Source organism: Salmo salar, chromosome ssa02, assembly GCF_905237065.1.
Source record: "Salmo salar chromosome ssa02, Ssal_v3.1, whole genome shotgun sequence".
Lineage (NCBI taxonomy): Eukaryota > Metazoa > Chordata > Actinopteri > Salmoniformes > Salmonidae > Salmo > Salmo salar.
The window spans coordinates 63,975,116-63,994,191 of NC_059443.1; the positions used below are offsets into that span (position 1 = coordinate 63,975,116).

General features: G+C 44.1%; 1 protein-coding gene across 1 annotated transcript; it reads right to left on the reverse strand.

Moving 5' to 3' along the window:
* Positions 1-5,510: 5,510 nt before the first annotated feature.
* Positions 5,511-19,076, reverse strand: LOC106589652 (uncharacterized). The gene is made up of 4 exons (XM_014179895.2): positions 18,799-19,076; positions 12,793-15,776; positions 11,664-11,737; positions 5,511-6,434 (listed from the first exon to the last, which is right to left on the reverse strand). Exons 2-4 carry the CDS (start codon positions 15,677-15,679, stop codon positions 6,333-6,335), a joined length of 3,063 nt encoding a protein of 1,020 aa, XP_014035370.1. The 5' UTR covers positions 15,680-15,776; positions 18,799-19,076; the 3' UTR covers positions 5,511-6,332.

Consider the following 19,076-nt stretch of genomic DNA (forward strand, 5'->3'; position numbering starts at 1 on the left):
TAGTACTTTTACAGCGATAGCTTCTCTTTTACAATTTGTTAGTTGGAAATGATTGGACATGCATCAGTTCAGCTCCACCTCACCAATTGAATGTCTCACCCACAGTTATTGTCAGTGGAAAAACTTATAGAGGGCCAGGTTACAGCAAACGCTAGACCTCTGGAACAATGTGTTCACAATAAATACAGGAGCGGAAACCACATATTGTGATGTATTATTATCAGATGTGTGGTTGTTGCTTAGATGTCTAAAAGGTGCAGGAAGTCAACGAGACACACTGCTAGACCGATACTGAGCGATACCACAACGCGTTACTAAAGGTAGAGCGAGGAGAGAAGTATTATGGTGATACATCACTGATACTTGTTTATGAGTTTCTATTACAGACTATAAATCACACAAGTAATAGTAGCATCATTGTACAGTTGGTCAGAAAGGATACTCTGTATGACTCCTAGTTGTATAAGTTGGACAGGGTTACATGGGATCGCTGCTAGCCGGACCTGTGAGTTACAGGTGGCCGTGAGATAAGACTTCACGAGATAAGAGCTGCTGATGATGTCCGTGTCCCAAATGGTACCCCATTCTTGACATAGTGCACTACTTTTGACCAGGGCCCATAGGGCTTTGGTCAAAAGTAGTGCACTGCATAGGGAATAGGGTACCCACTAATCCAGCGCTACTGTTTAAGTCAAAGGGCTGCTCTATATTCAAAACACTCCACATGAATATGAGTTAATGGATGACCTGAGCACCTTATTTCTTTACTGTAATACTTCACTGTAATACTTCACTGTAATACTTTACTGTAAGTATATTGCCTACTATATGGTGACACCTGGCTGTGACCAACACGTCACCCTATGGGGCCTGGTCAAAAGTAGTGCACTACATATAGGGAATAGGGTGCCACTTGGGATACAGCCCAGGAATTTTTGTTGGAAGAATATGTAACGACCTATGATGGATTGAATAAGTGATGTGATTGTTGAGCACAAATCTACAATCCCTCAGGTCAGGACGAAGGATGTTGTTTCAGCAATACCTATTGGCTTATATCATTGGCAGAAATATCATTGTTTTAAAGGTGTCTGAAAATGGAGATTGTACAGTAGGACCACTACACCCTTGCTGAGCATCGATGATCACATTCCTGAAAGATACATGGCGTTTATTTAGGGTCAACACCGATGCTTTTTTCACACATCGTGCTAACCCTGTCAATACCGTGATTTTCACATGGTCCTTTATAGCACAGTTCCAGCCACTATGGATGAATAACCAGGCCAGCTCAATACAGCTCGGCTCAGTAGTGTGAAAATAGTACGACTCTCCCTCTTCAACCATAAGATATTCAGTAGCTCTAAGAGTACAACCCTACCTCTTCAACCATAAGATATTCAGTAGCTCTAAGAGTACGACCCTCCCTCTTCAACCATACGATATTCAGTAGCTCTAAGAGTACGACCCTCCCTCTTCAACCATAAGATATTCAGTAGCTCTAAGAGTACGACCCTACCTCTTCAACCATAAGATATTCAGTAGCTCTAAGAGTACGACCCTCCCTCTTCAACCATAAGATATTCAGTAGCTCTAAGAGTACGACCCTCCCTCTTCAACCATAAGATATTCAGTAGCTCTAAGAGTACGACCCTCCCTCTTCAACCATAAGATATTCAGTAGCTCTAAGAGTACGACCCTACCTCTTCAACCATAAGATATTCAGTAGCTCTAAGAGTACGACCCTCCCTCTTCAACCATACGATATTCAGTAGCTCTAAGAGTACGACCCTCCCTCTTCAACCATACGATATTCAGTAGCTCTAAGAGTACGACCCTCCCTCTTCAACCATAAGATATTCAGTAGCTCTAAGAGTACGACCCTCCCTCTTCAACCATAAGATATTCAGTAGCTCTAAGAGTACGACCCTCCCTCTTCAACCATAAGATATTCAGTAGCTCTAAGAGTACGACCCTACCTCTTCAACCATAAGATATTCAGTAGCTCTAAGAGTACGACCCTACCTCTTAAACCATAAGATATTCAGTAGCTCTAAGAGTACGACCCTCCCTCTTCAACCATAAGATATTCAGTAGCTCTAAGAGTACGACCCTCCCTCTTCAACCATAAGATATTCAGTAGCTCTAAGAGTACGACCCTCCCTCTTCAACCATAAGATATTCAGTAGCTCTAAGAGTACGACCCTACCTCTTCAACCATAAGATATTCAGTAGCTCTAAGAGTACGACCCTCCCTCTTCAACCATAAGCTATTCAGTAGCTCTGCGTGTTTTACTAACTGAAGTACTTCATTTCGCTGTTCTGCCAGGTATCAAAAGAACAGAGCACACACCCACACAGGGCATGCAAAACTCCCATTCATCTAGAACACACACACACACACCTGTGAGTAGGGACTATTAGTGGCGTTATACACCTGGTATCTTTATGGTGTTTGTCACCATACCTGACTATTGTAGGTATGATGACAATGCCCCACCCAGTCGTAGGAGGCCATGCATACAATAGGGAAATAAGGTTTCACATGGCTCCTTGTAAATGAATGGGAGATGAAAACTGAACAATTGCCCACCTATCCCATCTCAGTGAAGAAGGCACACTGTGTTTACTGGCATGTTGGGTTACAAAACACACAGCACACAGCACACACACACACACACACACACACACACACACACACACACACACACACACACACACACACACACACACACACCTCTCTGATTATTCTGTCCTTGCAACAAAGACCCATTACAACAGGCCTACTTATCCACTCAACACCTTCACACCACAATGCTACAGTCATGCATTCACGCTGTTGGATTAATGATTTGTCAAGGTAAAATTCAGGCTTGTATAAAGCTGCTTTGGTTGGAGATTTGCGTTTCCAGAAGTGATTATTGAAGGTATAGTTCAGATAGATCTTGTAGTATTTTGTTCATCAGTCCAGTTCATTGGGCCCCAATATTGTGCATTTCATTGTCCGCAGTCAGGTTTTTAAGATGGAGCACTTTTAGTACAGATTCAGAGAAATGTTAAATTCTATACTTTATCACTTCATACGGTGGTATCCACACTGTCATTGTCCAGGTGCCATCATTAAAGTATGTGGTGAGGTGTGTTTGATTTATTGTTGATATTGAAGTTCTGTCAGGTGATATATGATTTAGATGTTTTCTATCAACAGTTTGGTCGACGCTCCATGTAACTTGGCATCATACAGTACTACTCAGATAAAATGTGTGTATTATGAATGAGTTGTTATACAGACGATGGTGCTGGATAATCGTGTGCGTGTCATATTATTCATTTTGCGCACCGCCAGCCAGCGTTGCTATGGCAGCACCAATGACAGACAGCCCATAATGTTAGCCAGCACTAATGGGCTGCGTCCAGTCAGACTGGAACTGTTGAATTATTAAAAGGAGAGATTGGGGAGGTCACTAAAAGCGTGATCTTCAGGTCGTATGATCTCACCTGTGTGGTTCAGTGTATGGTTCAGTGTATGGTTCAGTGTATGGTTCAGTGTATGGTTCAGTGTATGGTTCAGTGAGTGCGTGATTTTATTTAACCTTCATTTAACCATGCTAGTCAATTAAGAACCAATTCTTCTTTATAATAATGGCCTGGGAGGAGGTAAAAGGCCTCCTGTGGGGACGGGGGATAAAAAAAGAAAAAAAAGAACTGGAAGACAAAACAGACAGAAGACACTGGCAACAGCACAACTAAAACAGCAAATAAACAGTGGATGGGTGTGTGTGTGAAGTGAAACAACATTCTTCCTTACATAAGGAAATGCTAACTAGTGACAGCTAGAAACAGCTACATGTCTCAACAACCTGTTCATCCATTTGTCCTGTGAACTCCTCCAGGGACACCAGGTCCTGTAGTTTTAGGTTGGCTTGGAGGGAATTCCAACACCAGGGGGCTGAAAAATGAAACAACCTTTCTCCATGCTTGGTTCTAATTTTCGGTACTGTTAGCATAAAACAAGATTTCTCATTTCGAGCTGGAAGAGAGGATAGATAAAATGGCAGTTTTCCTAAAATGGTCTTCTGTGGTGCCAGGACAACAACCTCTCCCTCAACGTGATCAAGACGAAGGAGGTGATTGTGGACTACAGGAAAACGAGGACGGAGCACGCCCCCATTCTCATAGACGGGGCTGCAGTGGAGCAGGTTAAGAGCTTCAAGTTCCTTGGTGTTCACATCACCAACAAACTATCATGGTCCAAACACGTAAAGAGGGCACGACAAAGCCTTATTCCACCTCAGGAGACTGAAAAGATTTGGTATGGGTCCTCAGATCTTCAAAAGGTTCTACAGCTGCACCATCGAGAGCATTCTGACTGGTTGCATCACTGCCTGGTATGGCATCCGCTTGGCCTCCGACCACAAGGCACTACAGAGGGTAGTGCGTGCGGCCCAGTACATCCCTGGGGCCAAGCTTCCTGCCATCCAGGACCTCTATATCAGGCGGTGTCAGAGGAAGGCCCTAAAAATTGTCAAAGACTCCAGCCACCCTAGTCATAGACTGGTTCTCTCTACTACTGCACAGCAAGCGGTACCGGAGCGCCAAGTCTAGGTCCAAAAGGCTTCTTAACAGCTTCTACCCCCAAGCCATAAAACTCCTGAACAGCTAATCAAAGGGCTACCCAGACCCCTCTTTTACACTGCTGCTACTACTACTACTACTAATCTGTTTATTATCAATGCATAGTCACTTTAACGCTACCTACATGTACATATTACCTCAATTACCTCGACTAACCGGTGCCCCCGCACATTGACTCTGTACCGGTACCCTCTGTATATAGCCTCGCTATTGTTATTTTACTGCTGCTGTTTAATTATTTGTTACTTTTATTTTCTATTTAACTATTTTTTACTTCACACTTATTTTTCTTAAACTTCTTAAAGCCTTGTTGGTTAAGGGCTTGTAAGTAAGCATTTCACTGTAAGGTGAATTTCACTGTACCTGTTGTATTCAGCGCATGTGACAAATAACATTTGATTTTTATGTTTTTTTATGGTAGGCCATTTCTGGTAGGCCTACGTTACGATCAAATAGCCACATTAGCCTACTTGGCCACTGTTAAAACTGTAACTTAAAGCGGGTACAGCCTCACTGTTCACAGTAAACACGTGCTGGAAGTTGCACAGAACTTTTCCCAACCACCCGAAAAGGGCAAGGTACATGTTCGGCGTTTTAACTTGAAACAAAACTTTACTAAGTCACACCATTGACGTCATTGTCACTATGCTGTTATTCATTGATTGAGTGTATGACATTTGGACACCCTATGCCTGTGTCAGCCCAGCCCAAAGACAGTAAAAACTGGGCAAGGCTCACGAGTTATCCTGTGACAATGGGTGATCCACCCTGCTCATTCAACAGCTCCTCACATCACTACTACTGTGTGTGCACCTAATCCCTCTTCCTTGAAGGTGTGTTTTAGTAGCAATCAGACACAAACATGAACGCAGAAAGACATTGGGTTTACATGTATGTATTTGTGCATCTTGACTACTTTATGGAAATCAGAGATATACTATATGTGCCAAAAATCATCTTGCATAAAAACACTATCTCAGATGAATGATTATGTTAGAATGGTATCATACATTAGATTTTGCAGTATTTACTATGTTGACTGACTTGATTTGTAGTAGCTGACTGAATGTAGATTACATTTGTTAATCACTTATTAAATTCACATAATTATATCATAATGTCAACTTACATACTGTAGAAACGGCTTATCTATAGTAAATAGAAACTACGGGGAAGGAAATATTCTCCCAAAATGTGCATTATATACATATCCATATAAATCCATGCTGAGTCATGTGCTTCAGAAACAATACAACGTAACCCATTTCAACTTCCTTCAACCCTCACAAAAATCCTACTGTAGAGATTCGGCCAGTATCTTCTGGTAAAAACATCTTCCAATGACCATCCATTGGTTCCAATCTCTCCCACTACATTCCAAAGCTCCAATTTACAGTTCAGTTCCAAAGTTCTGATATGACATTCAAATGGTTCCAACAGTCCAGAGTTCCAACTCCCAAAACCTCTGTTTCTCCAGTGCATTTTCAGATATTGTACTTCCCTGGTTGTCTGTTTCTAATTCTTCATTCCAATGATCTGGTTCATTCCCGTCCTTCCCCTGAGCTTTTAGCAGTAGATCAGGGCCTGTATTCATAAACCATCTCCTAATAGGAGTATTGATCTAGGGTCAAGTCCCCCATTGTCTATGTAATCGTGTTCATTATGCTCTAAAAGGACAAACTGACACAAGGCCTGTCTTAGTCCTCCTCCTCCCCTCCATGGCCGTTCATGACCTGGCCGGACTCCCAGCGCTGCAGGAGAGGAGTCTTCTGTCTGGGGGTCCGCGGGCTCTGGAGGCCCTGGAAAGAAGGTGAAAAAGAGAGTGAGTAGAAAGAGAGAAAGAGTAGAGGGAGTTATAATAGAGAGTAGAGGGAGTTAGAATAGAGAGTAGAGGGAGTTATAATAGAGAGTAGAGGGAGTTGTAATAGAGAGTAGAGGGAGTTAGAATAGAGAGTAGAGGGAGTTATAATAGAGAGTAGAGGGAGTTATAATAGAGAGTAGAGGGAGTTATAATAGAGAGTAGAGGGAGTTATAATAGAGAGTAGAGGGAGTTATAATAGAGAGTAGAGGGAGTTATAATAGAGAGTAGAGGGAGTTATAATAGAGAGTAGAGGGAGTTATAATAGAGAGTAGGGGGAGTTATAATAGAGAGTAGAGGGAGTTAGAATAGAGAGTAGAGGGAGTTATAATAGAGAGTAGAGGGAGTTAGAATAGAGAGTAGAGGGAGTTATAATAGAGAGTAGAGAAGTTAGAAAAGAGGGGATGATGAAAAAGGATGATGAGGTCATCTCATGGATCAACATCGTTAGCACCGAGGTCATGTCAAATCAAATTTCACGTGCTTTGTAAACAACAGGTGTAACCTAACAGTGAAATTCTTACTTATGGGTCCTTTTCCAACAATGCAGTTAAAGATAAAGCTAAAAAATAAAAATGTAATTAAAATGGGAATCTATTAGACCGTAATCCATAACTACGTTATGCTGTTTTCAGGGCTCTGCTCTAAATTGACAAGCATCGTTATCTTTCTCCCTCCATCCGTTATTATTGAATCTTTCTTATCAGTAGTCTGTGTAGATATACACTGTAGATAATGTAGCAGGCAGAGTGACTGTAGCCTGGACCCAGATCCCTTTGTGCTTTCTTGCCAATTGAACCCCTTTGATCATTGTCAGCACAAACTGATCTGGGACCAGGCTAAAGGGACTGCATGGGGCTCAGGCTAGGGAACAGTGCTTCTAGCTGTCAGACTGGTTTACAATTATGTCAGATTTATAAAGTTGCAGTCAGCCGATGCTAATCTTGTAGTCACTTCAGCTTCAGAGAGATGTGTAACCCAAGAGACCAACCGTGGAGGAACTCAGGAGGGACTCTCTCTTTCTCTCCACTTTCGTTCTGTCTCTCTTTTGCTCTTTCTCTCTCTCTCGCTCTTTCCGTACCCAAACTCTATTCATATTTCTAATCCACTGCTCTCTCTCCCTCTCCTTCCCTCTCTCCCCCTTCTCTCTCTTATCTCAATTGATTAAGGAAGCTCCTTACGATCAGACGTGGTGTTATTAGCTCTGAGGGCTGAATTCACTGAGAAAATGCCACTAATGGAAAATCTACACGTGATCTGGTGCTACGGTATATATGGCACCATAGTGGATTAAATGTTGAGTCTAATGTAGAGATAGTGTCCTGGTGTCTCTGTATGAGGTATGGAGAGGACATGGTTGTTTAATGTAGAAATAGTGTCCTGGTGTCTCTGTATGAGGTATGGAGAGGACATGGTTGTTTAATGTAGAGATAGTGTCCTGGTGTCTCTGTATGAGGTATGGAGAGGACATGGTTATTTAATGTAGAGATAGTGTCCTGGTGTCTCTGTATGAGGTATGGAGAGGACATGGTTGTTTAATGTAGAGATAGTGTCCTGGTGTCTCTGTATGAGGTATGGAGAGGACATGGTTGTTTAATGTAGAGATAGTGTCCTGGTGTCTCTGTATGAGGTATGGAGAGGACATGGTTATTTAATGTAGAGATAGTGTCCTGGTGTCTCTGTATGAGGTATGGAGAGGACATGGTTGTTTAATGTAGAGATAGTGTCCTGGTGTCTCTGTATGAGGTATGGAGAGGACATGGTTGTTTAATGTAGAGATAGTGTCCTGGTGTCTCTGTATGAGGTATGGAGAGGACATGGTTGTTTAATGTAGAGATAGTGTCCTGGTGTCTCTGTATGAGGTATGGAGAGGACATGGTTGTTTAATGTAGAGATAGTGTCCTGGTGTCTCTGTATGAGGTATGGAGAGGACATGGTTGTTTAATGTAGAGATAGTGTCCTGGTGTCTCTGTATGAGGTATGGAGAGGACATGGTTGTTTAATGTAGAGATAGTGTCCTGGTGTCTCTGTATGAGGTATGGAGAGGACATGGTTGTTTAATGTAGAGATAGTGTCCTGGTGTCTCTGTATGAGGTATGGAGAGGACATGGTTATGTAATGTAGAGATAGTGTCCTGGTGTCTCTGTATGAGGTATGGAGAGGACATGGTTGTTTAATGTAGAGATAGTGTCCTGGTGTCTCTGTATGAGGTATGGAGAGGACATGGTTGTTTAATGTAGAGATAGTGTCCTGGTGTCTCTGTATGAGGTATGGAGAGGACATGGTTGTTTGGGTATGTTATGGTTTCCACTACACTCTTAGAAAAAAAAAAAGGTGATATCTAGAACCTAAAAGGGTTCTTCAGCTGTCCCCATAGGAGAACCCTTTGACTAACTCATTTTGGTTCCAGGTAGAACGCTTTTGGTTTGACAGAGGGTTCTACATGGAACCCAAAAGGGTTCCCCTTTGGGGACAGCCGAAGAACCCTTTTGGAACCCTTTTTTCTAAGACTGTAGATAGCACAGCCACAAAGTCAAAGTTGGGTAATATCGTAAAAATGTATGAAAACAAAATGTTTCTTTTTTCTTAATTTAAAGTTAGGGATAAGGTTAGCAGTGTGGTTAAAGTTAGGGATAAGGTTAGCAATGTGGTTAAAGTTAGGGATAAGATTAGCAGTGTGGTTAAAGTTAGTGATGAGGTTAGCAGTGTGGTTGAAGTTCAGGATAAGGTTAGCAGTGTGTTTACAGTTAGGGATGAGGTTAGCAGTGTGGTTGAAGTTCAGGATAAGGTTAGCAGTGTGGTTAAAGTTCAGGATAAGGTTAGCAATGTGGATAAAGTTCAGGATAAGGTTAGCAGTGTGGTTAAAGTTCAGGATAAGGTTAGCAGTGTGGTTAAAGTTCAGGATAAGGTTAGCAGTGTGGTTAAAGTTCAGGATGAGTTTAGCAATGTGGTTAAAGTTAGGGATAAGGTTAGCAGTGTGGTTAAAGTTCGGGATAAGGTTAGCAGTGTGGTTAAAGTTCGGGATAAGGTTAGCAGTGTGGTTAAAGTTCAGGATAAGTTTAGCAATGTGGTTAAAGTTAGGGATAAGGTTAGCAGTGTGGTTAAAGTTCGGGATAAGGTTGGCAGTGTGGTTAAAGTTAGGGATGAGGTTAGCAATGTGGTTAAAGTTAGGGATAAGTTTAGCAGTGTGGTTAAAGTTAGGGATAAGATTAGCAGTGTGGTTAAAGTTAGTGATGAGGTTAGCAGTGTGGTTGAAGTTCAGGATAAGGTTAGCAGTGTGTTTAAAGTTAGGGATGAGGTTAGCAGTGTGGTTGAAGTTCAGGATAAGGTTAGCAGTGTGGTTAAAGTTAGGGATAAGGTTAGCAATGTGGTTAAAGTTAGGGATAAGATTAGCAGTGTGGTTAAAGTTAGTGATGAGGTTAGCAGTGTGGTTGAAGTTCAGGATAAGGTTAGCAGTGTGTTTAAAGTTAGGGATGAGGTTAGCAGTGTGGTTGAAGTTCAGGATAAGGTTAGCAGTGTGGTTAAAGTTCAGGATAAGGTTAGCAATGTGGATAAAGTTCAGGATAAGGTTAGCAGTGTGGTTAAAGTTCAGGATAAGGTTAGCAGTGTGGTTAAAGTTCAGGATAAGGTTAGCAGTGTGGTTAAAGTTCAGGATGAGTTTAGCAATGTGGTTAAAGTTAGGGATAAGGTTAGCAATGTGGTTAAAGTTAGGGATAAGGTTAGCAGTGTGGTTAAAGTTCGGGATAAGGTTAGCAGTGTGGTTAAAGTTCGGGATAAGGTTAGCAGTGTGGTTAAAGTTCAGGATAAGTTTAGCAATGTGGTTAAAGTTAGGGATAAGGTTAGCAGTGTGGTTAAAGTTCGGGATAAGGTTGGCAGTGTGGTTAAAGTTAGGGATGAGGTTAGCAATGTGGTTAAAGTTAGGGATAAGTTTAGCAGTGTGGTTAAAGTTAGGGATAAGATTAGCAGTGTGGTTAAAGTTAGTGATGAGGTTAGCAGTGTGGTTGAAGTTCAGGATAAGGTTAGCAGTGTGTTTAAAGTTAGGGATGAGGTTAGCAGTGTGGTTGAAGTTCAGGATAAGGTTAGCAGTGTGGTTAAAGTTAGGGATAAGGTTAGCAATGTGGTTAAAGTTAGGGATAAGATTAGCAGTGTGGTTAAAGTTAGTGATGAGGTTAGCAGTGTGGTTGAAGTTCAGGATAAGGTTAGCAGTGTGTTTAAAGTTAGGGATGAGGTTAGCAGTGTGGTTGAAGTTCAGGATAAGGTTAGCAGTGTGGTTAAAGTTCAGGATAAGGTTAGCAATGTGGATAAAGTTCAGGATAAGGTTAGCAGTGTGGTTAAAGTTCAGGATAAGGTTAGCAGTGTGGTTAAAGTTCAGGATAAGGTTAGCAGTGTGGTTAAAGTTCAGGATGAGTTTAGCAATGTGGTTAAAGTTAGGGATAAGGTTAGCAGTGTGGTTAAAGTTCGGGATAAGGTTAGCAGTGTGGTTAAAGTTCGGGATAAGGTTAGCAGTGTGGTTAAAGTTCAGGATAAGTTTAGCAATGTGGTTAAAGTTAGGGATAAGGTTAGCAGTGTGGTTAAAGTTCGGGATAAGGTTGGCAGTGTGGTTAAAGTTAGGGATGAGGTTAGCAATGTGGTTAAAGTTAGGGATAAGTTTAGCAGTGTGGTTAAAGTTCAGGATAAGGTTAGCAGTGTGGTTAAAGTTAGGGATAAGGTTAGCAGTGTGGTTAAAGTTCAGGATAAGGTTAGCAGTGTGGTTAAAGTTAGGGATGGGGTTAGCAGTGTGGTTAAAGTTGGGACTAAGTTTGGCAGTGTGGTTAAAGTTAGGGATAAGGTTAGCAGTGTGGTTAAAGTTAGGGATAAGGTTAGCAGTGTGGTTAAAGTTAGGGATAAGGTTGGGGTTAGGTTTAAAATATAATTTTAAGAAGAAATAGGCAGTGTTTACAACTTGTGACTGTGATAACTAGTGACGACCGTCTGTTAGGGCCAGGTGGTTTTACTGACCTTGTGACTTAACCAGGAAATAAACTTTGAGCCCCCAGTGTTTCTTCCGGGGCACATGATATAAACTAAGAGCGCTCGTCAAAGCGTATGATTAAGCCCCGACGTTTTACCTACTCAGGAAAACTCCTGGGCCTATATAGATTATGTTTGGTGAGGGAAGGATATAACATACCTCTGATTGGCTATCCAGATACTCATCTGTCTGTGGTGGAGGCCACATGCCCAGCTTCCCAAGAGACTGCCGCGCTGGAGAGAGTGTGAGGAAGAGAGGAAATTATAGTTACATAATGATCTATAATTTATAATAAAACTATCATTTCTCAGACACAGAGTCAGAGGACTTGTTGTATTAGCACACCCTAACGTCCCTCTATTCAGTACTATTCAGTACTATTCAGTACTGTACCCAGATGAGCCAGGCCTGTCCCTGTCTGTCTGGCTGCTACTGTGGGCCTACCACTGACAACATACACAACACGCCCAGCTTGCCTTGGCATACCACATCGTAATAATACTGGTACTAATTATTACTGTGATGACAGCTTTATTTGAAAAGCATTTTTCATACTGGTCACATCACTAAGCACTTTGAATGATTTCCAAGGGTGATTTATGCCCTGAAATATATAACCATTAGATGGTATTAGTTCATTACATATTCATTCATGTTAAACATCCCTTAGTGTCTACTAACTCCCAGAATTCAAAGTTGCCTCACAAGCATATATTCAAGGCTGGGTTCTACAATTCATCTTGGAAAATATTTTCTAAAGCACTTTGTGTTTTTCTGACACAAGGGTCAAGACATGAGTCAGTGATTCTCACTTTCATATATTTTCACTCACTTTTGATCCAGCAGTTAATTGTACAGAAGATCCAAACATTAGTTTAGTCAGTTACCCAGTAGTGTATCATTCAGCCTGTTGGCAAGGGTTGCTTACCAAACGGTACCCACCCTATTTAGTACACTACTTTTGACGAGAGCCCTGGTCAACAGTAGTGCACTATTTCGGGAATAGGGTACAATTTGGGATGCACACAAAGACTGTGATCTCTGGAGCAGAACTACTGATGACAGTGAGAATGTTGTATTACATGTTTGATGATGTAGCACTACCTGACCCAATAGGAGATGAAATAATATCCTCACTGGACTATTACATTATCTTCTCATCGTCTCTCCTGACACACACACACACACACACACACACACACACACACACACACACACACACACACACACACACACACACACACACACACACACACACACACACACACACACACACACACACACTAACCTGTTGGTGTTGCAGAGGCTGTCCGCGATGAGGGGGTAACAGATAGTTCAGGGGTCGCCAGTCCGTTCTGTAGAAGTAGAGGTGGAGAAGTGGGACTCTGTACCTCCCTACTGGCTGGCCTCCCCCCTCCTCCTCCTCCTCCTCCTCCTCCTCCCCCGTACAGACTGCTCCTCTGCCTCCGCAGCTCCTTCTCTCTCTCCCTGGCTTCCCGGATATCCTGCTCCACCTTGTCCTGAGACACCGATGAGGAGCGCAGCTTGAAGAAGGGGTTCTCCTTTGGAACCTCCTCTTCCTCCTCTTCCTCCTCCTGATCCATCCTCCCTCCATCCTCATCCCTCCAAAAACCCCTTCTCTCTTCTCCGCTGAGTGTACTGGTTGAGGAGTACATAGAAGCGGAGTCGACCACGGTGAGGCCCTGTGTCTCGGTGAGCGCGCCCGTACTGTGGGAGTGCCTGAGGGGCTTGGAGACGTGGTGGATGTGGGCCGGAGCGGGGAGAACCAGGTGGTGGTGGCTATCCAGGATGATGATCTGGCCCCCGGTGCTCTCGGAGAGAGTGGGGCCCCGGGGGACAGGGGCCCCATGAGGGATGTAGGTGATGCCTTTTGGTGTTCCAGAGGGGCTCTGGTTCTGGGTCTGGCACATCAGCTCCAAGCTACTACGTCTTCTCTCCCCGAATGAGCCTTCGACAAAGGACACAGATGAAGCGTCGTTCCCCTGGATCTCCAGGGTGGAGAGGTCACTTGCCGAAGCCCAGGAGGGTGCCTTGCTATGGGACAATACCATCGAGGATGTCCCCTTGGGCTCCTGGAAAGCTTCAAATAACTTCTTCCTTTCCTTGAGCTGGCGTACTGTCCCTTTGTCATAGGAGCCTTTAACTTTCCCTAGTTGAACCAGGACCTGTTCCCTCTGGGTCTCTACACTGATCTCCTTCTGCATCTTCTTCCCCGCAAACTGACGGTCCTTCCCCCCCTGGCTCTTGTCCGATTTGGAAGGCAGGGTCTCAGTCAAGACTGACTTCCTTAGGGGGATGTCCACATATTCCTGGGTGGGTGGCTTGTTGTGGAGGCCCCTGGATCTCCTGAGGGACTGCTCACGCTGCACTGCCCGACGGATCTCCCTCTCGATGGGGGTCTCGTCGGCCGGAGGCGAGGTGAGGGTGGGGGTGGAGGTGGTGGTTTGGAGCTCCACGGTACTATCAGGGGAAAAGTCGGCAGATACGCCGCTGTCACTCTGGCTGTCATCGAACAAGTCCCCTCCCAACTTCATCTTGGAAGCTTTGCTGTGACTGTCTCTCGACATCAACAACCCAGGGTTTGTCCTCTTTTCTTCGCTCCGTTTCTCTTTTTTCTTCCTGTCTGCCTCGCCCGCTGCGCCAAGTCCACTCGCTCTCTGCCCTCTCTCTCCACCTGTTTGCCTGTTGTCTCCCTCCCTCTTTCCCTCTTCTCTCTCTCCACCCGCCTGCTCTTTCACTACAACACAGCCAGAGCCAAGGAGATCTGCCTTGACCTGATTAGCTGGCACCTTGGCGACCGTCGCCAGGGGCGGAGCCGGAGTTGCTCCCTTGAACACCTGTTGTGCTGCCACTTCCTGGTTACTATGATGTGTCAGGGCAGCAGTGACATTTCGTAACAACTGCTCCCCCTGCTGTTTATCTGGTGTAACTACACCCGGGGGCTGGGCCAGGTCTACTAGGTGGCTACAAGAGGAGGATCTAGAGGAGGTGGATGGCTTAGGCTGAGGGGATTTGCTTCTGGTACTGTCCAGCCTAACCCACTGCCTCCGGGCTGAGCTGATGTCTAAAGGCTTGGAGTCAACACTCTGGCTCTCCTCTCCATCACCGGCAAAAGCTGATTCAGGGTTTTCTGGGGACTCAGAGAATATGTCCACGGAACTCTCTCTTTTTAGTGGAGAGTGGGTGGTAGTGCTAGTTTCAGCAGCCTTCATAGTATCATGGTTGTTGTTGTCTGACATTGTCTGCTCTCTGTCACTACTGATTGGGCACTCACTAACCTCTTGCTTGTCAGCTACCTGCACTGATGGGGTGCTACTGCTAGTTTCAACAGGACCCCCTTCTACAGAAGCCTGCTCTGTAGCACAAACCGTCTCTGACAGCCCCTGCTCAAGTTCACTACTAGCTGGATACTCTGTATTCAACTCCAACCGCACAGCGCCATTTTCCATCATCTCAACAGACTGAGACTCCTCTACTTTGTCTTCCTTGGCACCATCTTCTTCTTCTTTGTCTTCCTCCACAACGTCATCAAGGTGAGATCTCGAGGGCCACTCCTGGCTACCCTGGCTGTCAGATGACGACATTTCCTCCTCTACAGGGTTAGAGATAACCTCCACCTTACCATCACTGATACAGTCAATGGTCTCCTCTTCTTCTTCTTCCTCCTCCAATGGATATGGCTGGGTCTCTGGAGCGCCCTCTGCAGGTGAGGCTTGGTCAGTGCAGGCAAGAGGCGACCGAAAAGCAACAGCATCTTCCTCCTTCTCACAGTGATTGTCATCTAGCATTTTAAGGTCTTGTTCCAATTCACTATCACCCACCTGGATTCTACTACTAGGCACCTGATTTACCCCAGAAAGTGCCTCCTGCTCCATTTTAGGAACCACTTCTGCCATTTTGTTTGTTGAGTCTGTAAGGTTCTCACTTGAGGGAGGCACTTGAGGTCTAGGCACTGGAGCATCTGGAGATTCTGACCCCAGGTCTTCTGACTTTGCCCTGGGTGCCTGTTTGACCAACGGATGAGGAGGAGGGGTAGTGTCCTGGGCCAGAATGGGGTCCATTTTGCCCTCCTCCGTCCCCCAAACCTCGCTGGCCCACTCGTCCAATGAGTCGGCTGAGCTCTGTCGGTTGACCACCGGCTCCATTGTTGCCATGATGAGACAGGTAGACTGCCAATTGGCTGGCTCTGTTGACTTGAAATAACAGTCTGGACTAGAACAGTTTGTAACAGTCAGCCTTCAGCAGGTCGGTCTGGGAGAAAGAGGACAGAGAGGAAAAGGAAAGATTAGCGGAGCTGAACAAAAAACAAACATGGCGTGGAAACCCATTTTCAGACCAATTTTCAGATCCATTTTCTATCCTCTAGGCTACAAACGCATTAAGTAAAATATTGTTGTATTATGTCATTCATACTGTATTCCCATACTTCTTACTGCTTGACACACCATTCACTCTGTGTTGTAAAGCTAAATGGTTTATACACCTGTCATAATGCTAACCAATTGTTGTTGTTAATGCATTGCAGAATGGTTATGGTATTTTATTGCATTGTGTTAGTCTTTGGCAATGAGGTAAAAATTACTACTACTACACACACGATCCTCCTCCTCTGTAGTAGGCTGACGACTCAAACTGAATTCTTCCGCTGATTTATAGTTCGCTACATACTTCAGTGAGGAGAAGAGACGTTCATGGGCGTGGCGTTTGGTTGGAGCAATATGGTTGGGTAGCCAGGCAACCTCTACAGTGCAACTTGGAAAGTTTTCTGCTGAGTGGGTCAATCTTTAATGTGCTTAACCACCTCAGAGCAAGAGGCTCAGCAGTGCTCTCTCTCTCACACACATGCATGCGAGTGTTGTACACCAGCTGAGTGAGCAGAACAATGGGTCTGTACTGTGTCCTCATTATTGCCATTGCACCTCTCTCTCTCTCTCTCTCTTTCAAATAACTTTAATAGGTTCATTTACACTCCAAAACAGTCTCACTTTCCAATGTATCACTTAAGCCCCAAAACCACTATTGAAACTTTTTCTCCCCATCCTTACTTTCATCAACACTTTCTCTCTAGCCATCTCATTTATCCCCCTTCTCTGTCACACTTTCTCTCTAGCTATCTAATTTATCCCCCTTCGCTCTCACAGTCACACTTTCTCTCTCTCATTTATCCCCCTTCTCTCTCACAGTCACACTTTCTCTCTCTCATTTATCCCCCTTCTCTCAGTCACACTTTCTCTCTAGCTATCTCATTTATCCCCCTTCTCTCTCACAGTCACACTTTCTCTTTCTCATTTATCCCCCTTCTCTCTCACAGTCACACTTTCTCTCTCTCATTTATCCCCCTTCTCTCTCACAGTCACACGTTCTCTCTAGCCTCCCCCTTCTCTCTCTGCCTGGTTACTCAGGTCCCCAGTTTCTAGCACCAGACAGAAAAAAAAGATTCTGCATCCATCCCCCCTGCTTCCTCTCCCTGCTAAACCATTCACAGTGTGATTCACAGTACTGTGGGTTTTAACACACACACACACACACACACACACACACACACACACACACACACACACACACACACACACACACACACACACACACACACACACACACACCCCCTGCCCTGGGTTTTGGCATGCGCTGTAAGGAATCATTAGCAGAGGCATGTGAGACAGAACAGAGAGGACTGGGGGTAAACGGATGGGATGAACAGTAGATCTGGGACAGTACGACAGTGTGCAGTGGTCCTGGCCTGGCATACTGCACATTACATTCAGAAAACAATGCCATGTCCTGACCTGGACATGATTACATTCACAAAACAATGCCCTGTTAGAGCGGACAAGCCTGGACAACTTCACTATGAATGGAGGAACATGGGATAGGACATGGGGTGATTGGTTTATAACTGGACATAAGGGCCTGCCCTGCAGGCTATTCATTGGTGGGAAAATGTTGTGGATAGAGCTAGAATATCAAGATTGGACATGCACCTTTTTACAGATAAATGATATTGTGACAGACAAGGCTGTCCCCTCTAACCATTACATTTCTATCTTCAAAATAGATAATACTTTTTACAACATATATGAATATTGGAAACGTGCAAGTCAACCACAAAGGTAGTGTACATTGGGATGCAGCCTGACTTCGATTCCAACAGTGAATACATTTTAAATGGATATGTAACTGGGTGTTCCTCCACTTGAGAAAAGAACAGGTCCTTGGGCTATGAAAAAGGAGGGACACACACACACAAAAATGATGTTTTGCCACGGTAGGGAGGAGTAAACATTTAACTATTGTGAGAAAGAAAGCTCTTTAAATCCCTATTTAGGAACACACACACAGACAGACAGTCTTGTTTAACTAACCTTGTGGGGACCATTCAAAAATCCTATTTTCCCTAAACCCTGACTCGAACGTTAACCCCAAAACCTAACCTTAACCCTAACACTAATTCTTACCTTAACCCTAAACGGCTAGAAATAACCTTTTCCCCTTGTGGGGACTGACAAAATGTTCCCAGTTGTTTACTCTTCGTGTGGGGCAGCTCTAGCAGGGCAGAAATTTGACAAACTGACTTGTTGGAAAGGTGGAATCCTATGACGGTGCCATCTTTAATGTCACTGAGCTCTTCAGTAAGGCCATTCTACTGCCAATGTTTGTCTATGGAGATTGCATGGCGGTGTGCTCGATTTTACACAACTGTCAGCAACGGGTGTGGCTGAAATAGCCGAATTCACTAATTCAAAGGGGTGTCCACATACTTTTGTGTATATATAGTGTATTTTACAGGGAGCACAAAGCTAACCTCCAATGGGACTGTCCCAGGATGTTCCCATGTGCCGTGGGGTAACAGGGAGTTGGGAAAGATGCAGATTAGTGGGATATCATATAATAGGCTAATATTTCTCCTCATTAGCAACGAGGCTAAACTTTATCAAAGGAGCTTCAGGAAATGTGATCATCATTAAATATACATTTCCCACAGGGGCTATTGCAGATAAGCTTCATATTTTCTTTTATGGGTGGCAATTATTTTATATGGACAACTAGTGGTATGTAAAATATGTTTTCCATGTAATAAACATTGAATAAAGACATTAAACCAACAGCATATTACAAATGAGATTTGTAACAGGAATTTATAATCTGATAAAGCTAACCTTCTCCACAACAAGGAGGACTACACTGTACCAGTACAATGGTTACATACAGTGGAACACACTGTGACATCACTTTAAAGGAGCCCCTCAATACCTAGTAAGTTTATGGCACCTACCTGTTGGTATGGTATCGTCTGTGGCGGTGACGACGCCACCGGACTGGAACGCTTCTGATCTACAGGGGACCTTCTTTTTCTCGTTGTGGAATTTGGGACGTCAATCCTAAAGGTACGTCATGTCTAATCAGAACCTAAAGTAAGACCAAGTACCCAATACTTCTGGAAGTAGGTTACTCTCTCCCTGTCCCTGTCCGTACTCACACCCACATTTCCCCCCTTGCTTGCGCACGCCCACATCGGCAGAAACACTCTCTCTCACTCACAAATGACAAATT

Coding starts and splice junctions, on each gene's coding strand:
- LOC106589652 (XM_014179895.2), bottom strand. CDS start 15,679: ATGGCAACAATGGAGCCGGTGGTCAACCGACAGAGCTCAGCCGACTCA. Junction 11,738..12,792: donor AGCCTCTGCAACACCAACAG/GTTAGTGTGTGT, acceptor CACTCTCTCCAG/CGCGGCAGTCTCTTGGGAAG. Junction 6,435..11,663: donor ATCTGGATAGCCAATCAGAG/GTATGTTATATC, acceptor CCTTCTTTCCAG/GGCCTCCAGAGCCCGCGGAC.